Genomic DNA, 16783 nt, shown 5'->3' with positions numbered 1-16783 from the left:
ATTTAAGCATCTTTTGAAAAGGAGCATGTTATTTAATGGATTTGGAACTATGATTATAGTCTGTGTTGCAGGGAATGGTTCATCTGAATTTGAGTATTAGTGAGAGCAGGCTATTGTGGAAACAGTACAGAAGGAAAGAAAATAGTGTGGAATTTTTTAAGGACACAGTAATGAATGGATTAAATTGGTTTTAGGTAATTACATATTGGTGTGTCCATTATACTTGATTATAATTTTTAAAGTGCTTGAATTTATTATATCAACCTAAATTATTATTCATCATATTTATAGGTGGTAGTTGGGGTATCACATGTTTTTATCCCCATTTCACAGATAAGGTAACTGAGACAGATGCTGTGAGTTGCCCAGGGTCACACTGCAAGCAAATGGCACAGCTTGGATCTGAACCCAGGACCTTTCACTCCCAGACCTGTGCTAATGTTTTAGCTCCATTTACAGTAGACATTTAGGCAGTCTTTGAAAAAATATGGAAACATGAGTTGTTGATGGCTGTAAAGTTTCACAGGTGCGTGAGATTAGTCCGATAAACTTACTGGGCTTAACTTGAGAAATGTCCACTCTTGAAATCAAAGCTAGGTCTCTTCTAGTAGTGTATTCACCTGTATATATGTGTGTATATATATATTTGTACATATTTATTACTCTATTTATTTATTTATTTATTTTACTTGTACATATCTATTCTATTTTATTTTGTTAGTATGTTTGGTTTTGTTCTCTGTCTCCCCCTTCTAGACTGTGAGCCCACTGTTGGGTAGGGACACTGTTGGGTATATACATATATATACACATATTTGTACATATTTATTACTCTATTTATTTATTTATTTATTTTACTTGTACATATCTATTCTATTTTATTTTGTTAGTATGTTTGGTTTTGTTCTCTGTCTCCCCCTTCTAGACTGTGAGCCCACTGTTGGGTAGGGACTGTCTCTATATGTTGCCAACTTCTACTTCCCAAGCACTTAGTACGGTGCTCTGCACACAGTAAGTGCTCAATAAATACGATTGATTGATTGATTGATTCACTTCCTAGAAAAGGGCATGTGTAGATTACCCAGGCATTATAATGTCAAATTTGGAAATTGGTTGAAACAGGTGAAACCAAATTCTGCACCTAGAAAATCTGTCCTGCTCAGAAAATGGGCAGCCCCATAGGCTTAGAAACTGAACAATTTCTTTGATGTCCAAAAGCGGGAAGATCCTACTACGAGTGAGAGACACATCAAACACAAAAAAACTCACACGATCAGTGAGTGCTGCTCTATAGGCATGGAGCAGACCCACCACTCTCGCTCTCTTTCATCACCTCCTCCCATTTCCCCATGCCCTCACCAACCTTTCTCCTGCAGGATTGAGTTTGATATATCATTGTAATCATCCTCGCTACCTTTGTTTGGGAAAAAAAAAAACCAAAAGGAATAGATCTCTCCAGACTCTGAGGCAGTCAGAATCCCTCAGCAGGAGCTTGGAATAAGGCGAGTAGATTTGTGGCCCAGCTGCTCTGAAATCTTAGAGCAACAGGAATTCCCACTTGTCGTGCACTTAGGATGGAGACCCAAACTGTGTGTATCTATTAAACTAACACATCTTCTGAAGGGGAAATAGGCAATAATTAGTTCCCTTAGTAGTTGATACTTTTTTCTCCTGACTTTAAAATTACCCATATCTTTCAATTAAAAGCAGTCTAGAGCTGTGTAATCTGACAAAAAGGTGTTGAGAGTTTAAACGTAAAAGCATCATAATGAAGCCGCAGACAATACCACTGGTGGCCCAATTGCAATTTTCTTTTCAACGCAAAAAGATCAGTGAGAGGAGAAAGAAATTGCAGGAGAGGTTATGTGTTATTTTCATTTTTGGCCCACCTAAAGAACAATGTATGTTTTTCAAGATATCTGCAAATGTTGTTTTTGAAATTATCTTTCCCTCAAAAATTCAAGGACAATTTTTATAGTAAATTGCTGCTTTGCTCTTTTATTGTAGCAAATTGTTTTTAAGTTTGTTGATTTTAAGGGAAATTGTTTCATTTTCCTTTATCTGTTCATATTCTTAAGAAAGCTAATGTTTTCTCCACTCTGAGTAACTCTGCATATTAGACTTCATTTGCAAGATATGCATCAATTTTTTTTTCCTCTGAAGAATAAGATTATTTAATATTCTCAAAAGAAGTCAAAGGAAACTTGGGTTAAACAAGATATAGAAGAAATAACAGCACTCTTCGTGGGTGTATGTTTTTTGATTCACCCAATTAGCCTTTTCTACTATCTGATCTGTAAAACCATGGTCGGTTGTCTTCTCTTTCCAGGCTGATTAAAAATAGGCAAATGAAATTCCATCCCATCCAGTAGTGATGGTGGATCAGGAGTACCAAGTGTATGTGTGTTTGGGAATGCTGAGTTTTTTCTGCAAGCCCAGGGAACTCAAGGATGCTTAACTTAGATTTGTTGAATGTTGTATTTGTAGTCACTTTGAAACACAGCAGTACCGTTATAGCCTGCTAATGAATGTTTCTAAGAATCACCTGCACATCTATGTCCTGTTCATTTGAAGAGACTTTGTGTAGCTCAAGATTCATAGCATATGAATCTTAGAGCATCCAATATCTTGTGGCACTTAATCTATTGCTAACTCTAGCCTATTTCAGGCCAGTAACAAAGAAAATATCAGTCTTTGGGATCAAAGGATTAACTGATTCTGAGGCAGCATCTTTCTTCCTTTAGATCCATGTCCTTGATTTTAAAAAAAAAAAAAGATTTTAAATTTTTTTAAGGCAGATTCTTTCCATAACCTAGAAACGTGTGGGTGTTGATTAACCATACGTCTTACTACTTTTTCCAATTCTCCCTCCTACCCTCAACCTGGTAATGTTCAGTCAATTGTATTTATTGAGTGCTTACTGTGTTCAGAGCACCACATTAAGCACAAGAGTACAATCTAACAATATATAAGGCACATTCCCTGCCCACAGTGAACTTACAGTCTATAGGGAGAGACAGAAAAATATGCAACAGTTCCCGAATTTGCATGACATGACTGGGTAAAGATGGTCAGAAATTAATACTTTCCAGGCAAACAAAGCAGCACTCAAACTTTACTCCACAAAACTCCTAAACCATCAGTGGTATTTGAGCTCTTCGTATGTGCAGAACGCTGTACTAAGTGCTTTGGAATATCAAATGCTTTGTAAAGAACAGTTGACGCATTTCGGACCCACAAGGAGCCTACAGTCTACAGAGATTTTAATTCTTCGTCCCTAAAAACTTTCAAGAAGCTTTACTTCGTGCAATAACAATAATGGTGATGGAATTTAAGTACCTACTATGTGCCAAGCAGTGTACTAAGCACTGGCGTAAGTAGAAGGTGAAGAGACTAGGCAAAGTTCGTGTTCCATGTGGGACTCATAGTCTGTTGTCGAACAAATACCTTCTGTTGCACTGTCTCATTCATTCATTCAATCATATTTATTGAGTGCTTACTGTGTGCAGTGCACTGTACTAAGTGCTTGGGAAGTACAAGTTGGCAACATATAGAGATGGTCCCTACCCAACAGTGGGCTCACAGTCTAGAAGGGGGAGACAGATAACAAAACAAAACATATTAACAAAATAAAATAAATAGAATCGTAAATATGTACAAGTAAGATAGAGTAATAAATATGTACAAACATATATACAGGTGCTGCGGGGAGGGGAAGGAGGGAAGGCAGGGGGATTGGGAGGGGGAGCAGGGGGAGAGGAAGGAGGGGGCTCAGTCTGGGATGGATCTGGGATCAGATCTCATTAGTGGTCTAGTGGAAAGAACAGGAGCCTAGGAGTCAGAAGGACCTGGGTTCGAATACTGGCTCTGCAACTTGTCTGCTGTCTGATCTTGGGCAAGTCACTACACTTCTCTGGGCCTCAGTTACCTCATCTGCAAAATGGGAATGAAGGCTGTGAGCTCCATGGGGGACATGGGCTGCATCCAACCTGATTACCTTGTTTCTACCCTACCACTTAGTACAGTGCCTGCATGTAGTAAATTCGTAATACCACTGAAACCAAAAAAAGTGGATTTAGAGGCTGCAATGCAGTCTCCTCAGTCCTCACTATCACTTCTTTCCCTGGATGTCAGCAGCAGGAAAAGAAGGAGTGTTTTAAAGTCTCTTCCTTCCTTGGTCAAGGTACCCTGGATTCAGAGAGATCATTGTACCTATTCTTATTCTCTGCTCCTTCTCCTACCTGCAATTTATTTTAGTGTCTGTCTCCCCAGCTAGATTGTAATTTCCTTGACGGCAGTGACTAGGTCTGTCAACTCTGTTGTAATCTCTCAAGTGCTTAATATGTTGCTCTGCTCTTATTAAGTGCTCAATAAATATCATGGATTTTAATCAAGGATCACATGCTTGGCTCCTCACCTTGCTTTGCCCATCACACTTTTTTTAATTGCTCCTTGAAAATAAAACTTTAAAGAGCAAATGTAAGCTGCAACATATGCATAAAAATATTCCAGTAATGTATTAATTACAGAAATAGTGCAGTTCAGGCAAGATTGGAAAGCTCCAGTCTTTTCAATTGGTTAAGTATATGTGGCTGAATTTTTTTCCACCCTTGTGAATCCTATTCATGATTACAGATGTAACAGACTAAGGTCTTTGACCCATGAGAGAGTCACAAGAGGGAAAACAAGTGAGCTCATGAGGAATTTTGTAATCAGAAGATAGATGAGAAGGAGAGACTCACCAGAGACCCATAAGGAAGCTTTGCAAATGCTTGTCCCAAATTCCCCTCGCTAGTCCTAGCCTCTCTCCTCTACAATCTCACATTTCTGATTGCTTCTGGAACATCTCCACATGGATATCCTGCTGGTGTCTGTTTCTAAATGATCCTGTTTACTTCATTTCTTTCTTTTCCACTCATTCAGCCACTCTCCTAGTTTGAGAAGAGCACCAGCCCCATCATTATTCTTCCTGCCTCCAGTCTCTCCCCCTTCTATGTGCCTTTCACTGTATTCATTCATTCAGTCATATTTATTGAGCACTTAACTGTGTGCAGAGCACTGTACTAAATGCCTGGAAAATACAATTCAGCAATAAAGAGAGACGATCCCTACCCAAAACAGGCTTACACTCTAGAAGGGGGAAGACAGTCATCAAAACAAGTAAACAGGAATCAATATAAATAAATATAATTATATACATAATTATACACATAATTATACTTATTTGTATACATATACACATCAAAACAAGTTAAGCAAGCATTAATACTGTACTGCCCATATCATCGTTCATTGTCAGCCATGCACCTCACCACTTTGCGTATCACATCTTTTCACGTGTTACTTCCTAGATCACACACTTTTCATCTCCCCAGCTCACTTTGTAACCTTACCCTATTTAAGTACTCTGGCTGCCTCCCTGCCCATTTGATAACATTATCCTTATTAGTAGTATTTATTGAGCCCTTAGTGTGTGCAGAGCACTGCACTAACAAATGGGAAAGAATAGAGTTGGTAGACATGATTCCTGCTCTTTTGGGAACTTATTTTCTCTCCACTGCTGATAGTGACCATGGTGGATAGTTTGTGGGAACCTGCATATATCACTGATTTACAAAGAAAAACAGGTTGAGGGTAAAAGGAGCTGGGGAGATATTGGACTGGGAACTGCCGAAGAATTATGTGGGGGAGAAATCAACAGTATAAGTTTTAGTTTTCTGTAGGGCACAGTTATCAGTGCGGCCTGATTCTGGAAGCAGAGCCTAATGGATTACATTAAACTCTGTGGAAAAATGTATCCCACAATAAGACGCTTCACAATATACCCCCATTTCTAAGTAGCATATTACGGCGGCATCCAGGACCTCCCCATTTGTCTACACATTTTTTTGAGTAACTTTTTTTCAAATGGCCTTCAGTTCTCTTTTTGAAAACATGTGCCAACAGAGCAAAATCAACCAGCTGGATAGGTCTTAGGTTACACAAGCAGAGCTATTGTTAAGTCTATGGAGAAATAACCCACTTGTAGTCAGTCTCACTAAAGCCATCAACACATTTTTTTAATATTGTTTAGCTCAGATAAAGAAATGAGAACCCCTCAATGTAGTTTTGATAGACACCTACCTCATAAAACAAATAAATCCCCTGCATAATACAATATCATGGTCAATATCCCAAAGCACTGCAAGGAATGAATTATAAAACAAAGAATGCAAGTCAACTAAAATGCTGCAAGCATCACAGCTGAACCCTGTCAGACACTCCCAATACAATTGTTGTTTTATTCATTTTCTTCATCCAGGTAGACTCTAGGGCTATTTGGAAACATGAGGTTTTTTAATAATTTTCATCATCATCATCATCTGCAGATTCAGTATCTGAGTGATTTTTATAAGGGGAAGAAATAAATAGAAATAATGCAATGAGCACTGGTTTCCTTGTCCACAAGAGTAGAAATTTCCCCGCTCCTGAAAAAAAATATATATTAATGGAAGCCAGCCATGCTCCAGCTCGTAGGTGGGGACTTTGGGATTGAAAACAGGGGACCCAAGTTCCCCTGGTGCTTAACGGAATTTTTCCGTAGGACCAATAACTGCATATTTTTGTGGTGTACTTGTACTGGTTTTGCAGCCTCTGCTGTTCTTTGAAATTGAAATCGTTCACACATGGGACAGAAGACTCTTTGCTTATAAATGGCTCATAGCAGGTGTGCAGTTTGGCTAGAACACCACATTCTTGCTGGTTCATGGCTGATCTTTGGAAAGCTACATAGTAGGAAATAAAGGAATTAGGTAACCCGGCTTGAAACTGCCCCTCCCCTATAGATTGGTGAGGATCATAAGTGTTTGCCAAGTGAGGGGATAGGTTTATTAATAAGAAACATCAGACAGCTAAGACGTGCTTTAAGAACAAAGAAAATCCTTGAAGAATTATTGAATCCGGAGCAGAGGCACGTAAAATAACCTGTCATTGCTTGCAGTTGACATATCTGAACTAATTTATACTTCTGCTCTCCTATGGAGTAAATTTAGCATGCTTAGAAACCTTAGGCTGACTAGTGGATAGCTTTTTTTCCCTTTGAATGTGAGGTGAAGTTAGTAGGCAATAGTTGAACAGTTGCTTTTGAAAAATAGAGAAAATGATCACAGGCTTTGTGTTGGGTTTCGGTTGAGTGACACAGCTTTAGGAGATGCCAGTCTGCAGTGAGTGAGTTAGTTTTGCTTGAAAAGTTGAGGAAAATTAAGATGCAAAATATGCTGAATTAATGCACATGTGTATGTGTGTGCAGAGGAGGTAACCACATTTCATTCCATAAATTCCAGTCCTAGTCATTCACTGGAACAACCCCGTGTATTTGTGTGGACTTTTTATCGATTCGCCGGTTATGAAAGAGGTAGAGACATTATTAGTGGTGGAAAGTATTCCAAAGGGAATAGGTAATGGGCACTTGGACTCAGAAACAAGTAATTAAAGCCAAGGTGAAGCACTGTGGACAAAGCCAGGGCTGACTTCTTTGAAATGCACACTTTAAAGGAAGCTCCTACACCTCCACCCTAATATAATTATTTAACATCAACATTATGTCAAGGGTTTGAAATTCTTTATATCTTGTGTAAATATTTTATTGCATCATGAATAGAAATGTGGATCACATTTCATCAGTTTAAATATTCCACTAAGTTTTCAAGCAGAGCTACTCTTAGAATTGCAGGTGGAAAAATAAAGGAACTTAGGAAATGCTGTTTCTCTCCAAGGTGGGAATCGGGCCCATCAGCTAGTCAAATAGGTAGATTCTTCCAGAATGGCCGAGGAGTTGGAGCGCTGTTAATTGCCGTGGGGTCTGCCCTGCCAGAGGGGAGACCCCTCTAAGCCAGGTGATGTGGCGGCCTCCATTCCCAGTTGGACATTTTAATCGATGGTGGCGTGAATGACGAGTTCCTTTCAGCACGACAGCTACTTCCTGACAACCCCATTGCTGTCTGCGTGAAATGGAAAACCCCAGTCGTCTTCAGATTATAAGAGGGCAGCGTGGCTCAGTGGAAAGAACCTGGGCTTCAATCAATCAATCAATCAATCATCAATCGTATTTATTGAGCACATACTATGTGCAGAGCACTGTACTAAGCGCTTGGGAAGTACAAATTGGCAACACATAGAGACAGTCCCTACCCAACAGTGGGCTCACAGTCTAAAAGGGGGAGACAGAGAACAGAACCAAACATACCAACAAAATAAAATAAATAGGATAGAAATGTACAAGTAAAATAAATAAATAGAGTAATAAATATGTACAACCATATATACATATATACAGGTGCTGTGTGGAAGGGAAGGAGGTAAGATGGGGGGATGGAGAGGGGGGCGAGGGGGAGAGGAAGGAAGGGGCTCAGTCTGGGAAGGCCTCCTGGAGGAGGTGAGCTCTCAGCAGGGCCTTGAAGGGAGGAAGAGAGCTAGCTTGGCGGAGGGGCAGAGGGAGGGCATTCCAGGCCCGGGGGATGACGTGGGCCGGGGGTCGACGGCGGGACAGGCGAGAACGAGGTACAGTGAGGAGATTAGCGGCGGAGGAGCGGAGGGTGTGGGCTGGGCTGGAGAAGGAGAGAAGGGAGGTGAGGTAGGAGGGGGCCAGGGGATGGACAGCCTTGAAGCCCAGGGTGAGGAGTTTCTGCCTGATGCGCAGATTGATTGGTAGCCACTGGAGATTTTTGAGGAGGGGAGTAATATGCTCAGAGGTCTTGAGAGTCAGAGGTCATAGGTTCTAATCCCGGCTCTGCTACATATCAACTGTGTGATTTGGGTTGAAGCCGTGGGAGTGAGTGAGTTCTTCCAAGGGAGTGGGTGGAGGTGGAGAACAGAAAGGGGGCCCAGAACTGAGGCTTGAGAGACTCCCACTGTTCGGGGATGAGAGGCGAGGGCGGAGCTGGTGAAAGAGACCGAGAAGGAGCGGCCAGTGGAGGAGGAGGAGGAGGAGGAGGAGGAGGACCACCAGTGCTCTGTGGAGCCAAAGTTAGATTGCGTTTCCAGAGAAGGCGGGCAGCTGAGGATTGGCGATGCCAGGCTTAGTTTCCTACATAGAGAGCAGGTGGGGGGTTGCAGTTGCAGGTTGGGTAAGAGAAGGTGGCAGTGCCAGTCCTGCTAGGGAAGCTGACAGCAGTGTTTGTTGACTTGTTTGAAACTTTTCTGTCCGGCTTGTTTCAGGGACTGCCGAGTCCATTTCAGTCACCTTATAGATTTTTTTCTTTTTAAAAATTGTTCATGGTATTTGTTAAGCACTTACCATGTGCCAGGCACTGTATTAAGCACTGGGGAAGGTACGAGCTAATCAGGTTGGACACAGTCCCTGTCCCACACGGGGCTCACAATCCCCATTTTACAGATGAGGTAACCGAGGCCCAGTGAAGTGACTTGCCCAAGATCCCACAGAGGACAAGTGGCACAGCCGGAATTGGAACCCAGGTCCTTCTGACTCCCAGGCCTGTGCTCTATCCACTAGGCCCTGCTGCTCCTCCGACGTTATTTTGTTGCTGAATTGTACTTTCCAAGCGCTTAGTACAGTGCTCTGCACATAGTAAGCACTCAATAAATACGATTGAATGAATGAATGAATTTGGGGCAAGTCACTTAACTTCTCTGGGCCTCAGTTACCTCATCTGGAATATGGGGATTAAGACTGTGAGCCCCATGTGAGACAACCTGATTACCTTGTATCTCCCCCAGCACTTACAACAGTGCTTGGCACATAGTAAGCGCTTACCAAATACCAAAATTGTTATTATTCTCCACTGCTACTTGCATTAATGCTTAGAACAGTGCTTGGCACACAGTAAGCGCTTAACAAATACCATCATTATTATTATTATTATTATTGACCACAGTGCTCCAGCGCTTAGAACAGTGCTTTGCACATAGTAAGCGCTTAATAAATGCCATTAAAAAGAAAAAAAACAGGCACCAGAGCAAGGATCTCAAGGATGAACACTTCCAATTGAAGAAATCTCCCCAAAACAATGTAAATGAAATGGCCGAGACAGAGTGACGTTAACAACACTGCCTGTGAAAGTGCCCTTCTTCTATCTTTGGTCCTGAAAGCGCAGTACTAAGCAATAAATAATCATTATAATAATGACAGAACGTGTTAAGTCCTGACTAGGTTCCAAGCACTGTACTAAGCACTGGGGAGATGCAAGGTAACCCTGTTGGATGCAGTCCCTATCCCATATGGGGCTCACAGTCTAAATGGGAGGAACAACAGACATTGAATCCGCAGTTTACAGATAGGGAAACTGAGGCCCAGAGAGGTGAATTGACAGGCCCAAAGTGATACAACAGATAAGCGATGGAATTAGGATCATAATCTCCTAAATAAATTAGGATCATAATCTCCTAAATAAATCATATTTTATCAGTACCCTCACGCTTGGCACAGTGTCCAACACAGTGTCTGACACTTAATAAGTGTCATATTAAGATTATTATTGTTATGATTATGATTACTTCAATCTAGAGGCATACTCTGCCTCCCGCAAGGGCAATCTGAACTGGGAAGACTCTCCCTCCTAAGATTTATTTCCACCACCAGAGGAATTACACTGTCATCTGCAGATCATAGTATGATGTACTATGATGATATAAATAATGTGGATATATAGAATTCATTCATTCATTCAATTATATTTATTGAGCACTCACTGTGTGCAGAGCACTTTATATGTATATATGTATACATATATATTTATATGTATATATATATTTATATTTTATTTTTATACACATTTATATATATATAAAGTATGTATATGTATGTGTATATATATGTGTGTGTGTGTATATATATAACTGGACATATACATATGTGTTTGGGGGGAGAGAGAGAGCCCTACCGTACTGAATGTTTTCACTTTGCATTTTGGATAGAACATGACTACAGAATTAGGGAGCATTGTTCTGACAGTGGTTACAGCACAGTACTGTGGCAGAGGCAATAGATTAAACATGTGAGTACCAAAGCATTCATTTTCAAAAGACAATCCCCGTTTTGTCTCAGCACGGTCTGCAGCTATGTGATTCTTGAAGACTCTTGGCAATGAGTGCAGTATTGGTTGCCAGTGAGTGTATTACTTGAATTCAGCTATATCTAATAATCAGTCGGTAATATTCAGTGAGCTCTTGCTGTGTGCCGACCACTATAATAATAATAGCATTTGTTAAGCGCTTACTTCATGCAAAGCACTGTTCTAAGTGCTGGGGGGATACAGGGTGATCAGGTTGTCCGATGTGGGGCTCACAGTCTTAATCCCCATTTTCCAGATGAGATAACTGTGGCTCAGATAAGTTAAGTGACATGCCCAAGGTCACACAGCTGACATGTGATGGAGCCGGGATTAGAACCCATGACCTCTGACTCCCAAACCCGGGCTCTTTCCACTGAGCCACGCTGCTTCTCAAAACTTGGTAGACAAGTGCCCTGCCCACCAGATCATAGCTAAGACCTCCTTTGTGGTAGGAGATGTGTTTTGGACAAACCTCATATTAAGTTGTGTATATATCTATAATTCTGTTTATTTTGATGGTATTGACACCTGTCTACTTGTTCTGTTTTGCTATCTGTCTCCCCCCTTCTAGACTGTGAGCTCGTTGTTGGGTTGGTACTGTCTGTATATGTTGCCAAATTGTATTTTCCAAGCGCTAAGTACAGTGCTCTGCACACAGAAAGCGCTCAATAAATACAATTGGATGGATGAGTGAATGGAAAACTCCCCTTGTCATAACTCACACCGAGAATGACACCATGTCCACATGCTCCAGATTTTCTTCCAGCACCTTGTTGCCAAGTACCCAAAAAAGGTGCACGCTATCGGTTTGATAGCGATTGATTGATTGATTGATTGATTCCCTCATTTGACTGTAGGACTCTACTCATATAGAGAAACGTGTTTTCTGGAAAAAAAAATGGATGAATTTTATTCAAATGAGTTTATAACTTTACGTTTATATAAGCATGTATACATGTGGTGACTTGCATAATCACACAAAAACTCGCTTGGTATTCCCAGCACAGGATTGGGGAATGAGCACAGGCCTGGAAATCGGGAGACGTAGGTTCTAGGTCCAGCTCCACCAATGTCTTGTTGTGGATGGCTTTGGGCATGTCACTTAGATGATTTGTGCCTTAGTTTCCTCACCTGTAAAATGGGATTTTAAATCCCTGTTCCTCCCTCTCACTCAGAATGTGAGCCACATGAGGGATAGGTTCACTGTTGGTGAAATGCCAGAGTAGTTTGGTGACTTGCTTTAAGTGGACACCATGCTATTTTTAATAATAGTAATTAGTATTATAATAATAATGGTATTTGTTAAGCACTTACTATGTGCCAAACACTGTTCTAAGCTCTGGGGTAGGTACAGGATTATCAGGTTGTCCCACATGGGGCTCACTGTCTTAATCCTCATTTTACAGGTGAGGTAACTGAGGGCACAGAGAAGTTGTGACTTGCCCAAAGTCACACAGCAACAAGTGGTGGAACCGGGATTAGGACCCACAACCTGTTTTTCTACTGAGTATTCCACCTTTATGTCAGAGAAAAAAAATCCGGAAAACAAGGGAATAATGTTAAAACGATGCACTGTTCTGGATGAATAATACCATCTCATTTTGAAAACAGAACAAAAATGAACACCTTTTTCTGTTTTTGGACCAGTGTTTTCATTTAGAATTTCTTGTCTTGCAGATGAGCTCAGTGAAAATGCTACGACCTCGTCTTAACAGCATCCTTTTCAAGCTTATGTTTGAAGAACACGTCAACAACATTAAACCTAGCATCATGGCAGTAACATTAGCCTGTGAAGAACTGAAGAAAAGCGATAGTTTTACTAAACTCTTAGAGTTAGTTTTATTGGTTGGAAACTACATGAATTCCGGCTCGAGGAATGCCCAATCCCTGGGATTTAACATCAACTTTCTTTGTAAGGTAAGTGAAGTTTAATAGGAATTGAATAGTTATATGGGGAGAAGTGATGTGGTTTAAGTAAATTATTATTTTTTCGTTGGAGAAGCATTTTAAGAAAATACAAAGGCTCTTTTTTGACACTAGTAGTAGCAATGATATTTGTTGAGTTATAACTCTGTGCAATGCCTTGATCTAACCATTTAAAAAGGTACCACAGAACTACGCACAAGGAGCGTCTGAATTTTAATGAACTGTTTTTGAATTTGTCTTTTCCCGTGGAGGAACGCAGCTATGAATATAATGGTAAAAGGAAATACAAAAATGTACATTGTTGTCACACAGCGAATGATGGTGAATCTGGATCAGTGCTGTAGTTTAATTTGGTTTAAAAAGTGAAAGGTTAACACATGTAAAATGAATGGAAAGGGTTTGTTGACTGCTTAATGCTTCATATGCCCGGACATGCATGTAATTCAAGCATGGATTAACCTGACTTGATTATAACCTTATTATCCACTGTGGTCTGTTTTGAGGATGGGAATTAGACATACCACTTTCATTTTCTCAACCAACTTTCCCAGTCCATTTCCAGAGCACGTAGTTAAAAGTGTTCCTTCCTTAATATTTGCAGTTTCCTCCTGTTGCCAACAATGGGTTTAACAGAAGTGATGTCTTTTGTAATGACAATTTACATATCAAAAGTAATTCTTCCTTGACAGTTTATTTCAAAGTTAAATTCAAGTTTGCTAGGTAGGGGCTTCATTAATTCGTTTCACGAACTCAAATTTGGTGCATTAATTGACAGTATTCATAGTATTGTGTGCCGACCACTTGGGCGGTGGGAGGGAAGTATAACGCGTTCCCTGCCTTTGAAAATTTTGTAACCTGGAGGATTGCGATTGTGGACCATGAATGTGGGTTGCTATTTCAGGGCGCACTGGGGTGGATTAAAGCAAATTGGGTTGAACACAGTCCCAGTCCCACATGAGGCTCACAGTCTCAGTTCCCATTTTACAGAAACAAAGAGAAGTAAAGTAACTTGCCCAAGGTCACACAGTAAACAAGTGGCAGAGCTGGGATTAGAATCCATGACCATGAAATAAGCATAGCACCATCTGTATTTTACAATTGCCTGTCCTTGACTTCTCTTCTAACCCTCTATAGCATAATAGGGCTTCAGCAGATTGCTCTAATATTGTATTTAAGGAAACTCAAGGCTCGAAAAAAAGGTGTCAGTTACCATACGCGTTTCACAAGAGCGTATGAGAAGCAACATGGCATAATGGATAGAGCTTGGGCCTTGGAGTCAGAAGGCCGTGGGTTCTAAGCCCAGCTCTGCCACTTGTCTGCTGTGTGACCTTGGGAAAAGTCACTTCACTTCTCTGTGCCGCAGTTACCTTATCTATAAAATGGGGATTAAGATTGTGATCCCTATGTGGGATAAGGACTGGGTTCAAATGGATTAGATTGTATCTCCCTTTTCATTTAGTAAGTGCTAAACAAATACCATAAAAAAGTGACCTGTAAGCCCAGTAATTAAGGGAATCCTTTCTGGTTTGTGCGCCATGTAAAGTACTCAGAGTAAACCAATAACGAGACCTAAGCATCCCACTTCATAATGAGCTCCTTCTCTATCTCTCCTTTGATCTAAAATGGAAATGCATGAACTCAGTGATTATGTCTTGCAACTTCATTTCTCAGCCTCTTTCAAATATGGTTAATGAATATGGAGAGAACCAGCAAAAGAGAAAAATCCACTGAACATCTTTAAATGAGGCTTTAAATATTCAATGGGCCTCCAAGTTTCCATTTTTTTTAGAAGCTTTTAGCATAATGTGTGAACATGTTCCATATCTTGATGATCAAATAAGTGATTCCCCAGTACTAGACTTACTTATGTATACTTCATACAAAAGGGAGTAATAGATAAAAGGGTTAACATTCATCTTATGGAAGAATTTTACAGCTACTTCCTATGTTGTAGAGAGAGGCTTCTTCCTGTCATCTACCTGTCAAATAAAAGTTCTTCCACACAACACTGATCTGACATCTTTCACTAGAGGTAGGCTCAAAGGATTCAGCACAGAGATTTTTGCCAACTTCAAATAAAATAAAAAACAATCTTTTGGGAAATACTATCATGTAGTAATAGCTGTTTTAAAGAGAAAGAACTGAAGGTTTTAAAATCAAATGCTGTTTTCACTTTTCAGTAGGATTTTTATCTTCTGGGAAATGCATACTTTACTAGGGAACTACTTGTCATTAGGAAGAAGAAATAGAGTCTGCATGCAAAACATTCCAGAAGAGCCTGCATTCATGAAGGTAGTCACAGAATGGAAGTAATATGCAGTGCATGCATCAATTCAGTATTTATTGTTGTCTCGGGTAAATGAATTAAGCAATTTAAGTAATTAAGAGTATCAGGTACTGGCTATTTTTCCTACCTAGGTAGGCCTATCAAAATGGGAAGGGCCCTTGTTCTTTCCCACCATGTTTCCCTGTCACTTGTTCCTTTGCTAACTTCTTTCCCCAGAGGTTATGAGAAATTTGTAAAACGGGGATTTAAGAGCTATCATCCCTCCTACTTAGACTGTGTCAAGTACTTTGATAAATGTGAGCTTGTCCCAGCATTTAGAACAGTGCTTGACACATAGAACAAATACCATCATTATGAGAATGTAGTCTACTTGTTTTGGTAGAAATTCAACTTTGATCATAGGTAGCTACCTACAGAGGAACCCAGATGTAAACAGAGCAGGTATATAAACAAGACCAAAGGTCATGAAAAGGAATAATCCAATGACCCCATTCACTTCTGGGGAAACATGGGCTAAGCAAAATGTTAACTGGCACTACAAAGGGAGCACTCGTGACCATAAAATATGGTTTTAATTCACAATAATGAATTATTATTTTGTGATCAATCAGTCATATTTATTGAGGGCTTACTGTGTGTGGAGCAGCGTACTAACTGCTTGGGAGAGTACAGTATAACAGAGTTGGTAGACATTCCCTGTCCACAATGAGCTTATAGTCTAGAAGGTAGATAGTCTTTAGTATAAATAAATGAATTATGGCATATGCACCCCCATAACACTTATGTACATAATTTGTTATTTTATTTATCGCTTTGCTCTTTCCCCCTCTCGGCCCCAAAACGCTTATGTACAGATCTGTTATTTTATTTGTTTGTATTGATGTGTGTCTCCCCCACTGTAGTCTGTGAGCACTTGGTGGGCAGAGAATGTCACTGTTTATTGTTGTATTGTACAATCAATCGTATTTATTGAGCGCTTACTGTGTGCAGAGCACTGTACTTTCCCAAGTGCTTAGTACAGCGTTATATACACAGTAAGTGCTCAATAAATGTGATTGACCGATAAATGCAATTGAATAAGTGCTGTGGGGTTTAGAGTGGTGGAGTGAATACAGGTTGCAAATCCAAGTGCAAGGGTGATGCAGAGAGGAAAGGGAGTTAGGGGAAATTAGGGCTTAGTTGAGGAAGCCTTCTTGGAGGAAGTGTGATTTTAATACTTTGCTTTGAAGCTGTGGAAAGTGGTGGCCTGGTGTATATATGGAGGGGGAGGGAGTTTCAGGCTAAGGTGAGGATGTGGGAAAGGAGTCGGCGGTGAGATAGAGGAGACTGTGGCACAGTGAGGAAGCTGGCTTCAGAGAAGTTGAGTATGTGGGCTGGGATGTAGCAGAAGATGAGCAAGGCAAGTTAGGGTGGGGTGAGCTGATTGAGTGCTTTAAAGCTGAGGGTAAGGAGTTTCAGTTTTATGCAAAGTTGAATGGGCAGCCACTGGAGGTTCCTGAGGAGTGGGGAGACATGGACTTAG

General features: G+C 40.5%; 1 protein-coding gene across 4 annotated transcripts in view; it reads left to right on the top strand.

Annotated features, from left to right (window-relative positions):
* The window catches only part of DIAPH2 (diaphanous related formin 2), a 786157-nt gene that overhangs the window by 350043 nt on the left and 419331 nt on the right, over positions 1-16783 (top strand). For all 4 annotated transcript variants that reach the window (XM_038747818.1, XM_038747822.1, XM_038747820.1 and 1 more), the window contains one exon: positions 12726-12965. In XM_038747818.1, the coding sequence (XP_038603746.1) occupies positions 12726-12965 (240 nt within the window). The remainder of the gene's footprint in view (positions 1-12725; positions 12966-16783) is intronic.

This window comes from Tachyglossus aculeatus, chromosome 6, assembly GCF_015852505.1.
Source record: "Tachyglossus aculeatus isolate mTacAcu1 chromosome 6, mTacAcu1.pri, whole genome shotgun sequence".
Classification (NCBI taxonomy): domain Eukaryota; kingdom Metazoa; phylum Chordata; class Mammalia; order Monotremata; family Tachyglossidae; genus Tachyglossus; species Tachyglossus aculeatus.
This window is presented reverse-complemented; position numbering and strand designations above follow the sequence as displayed.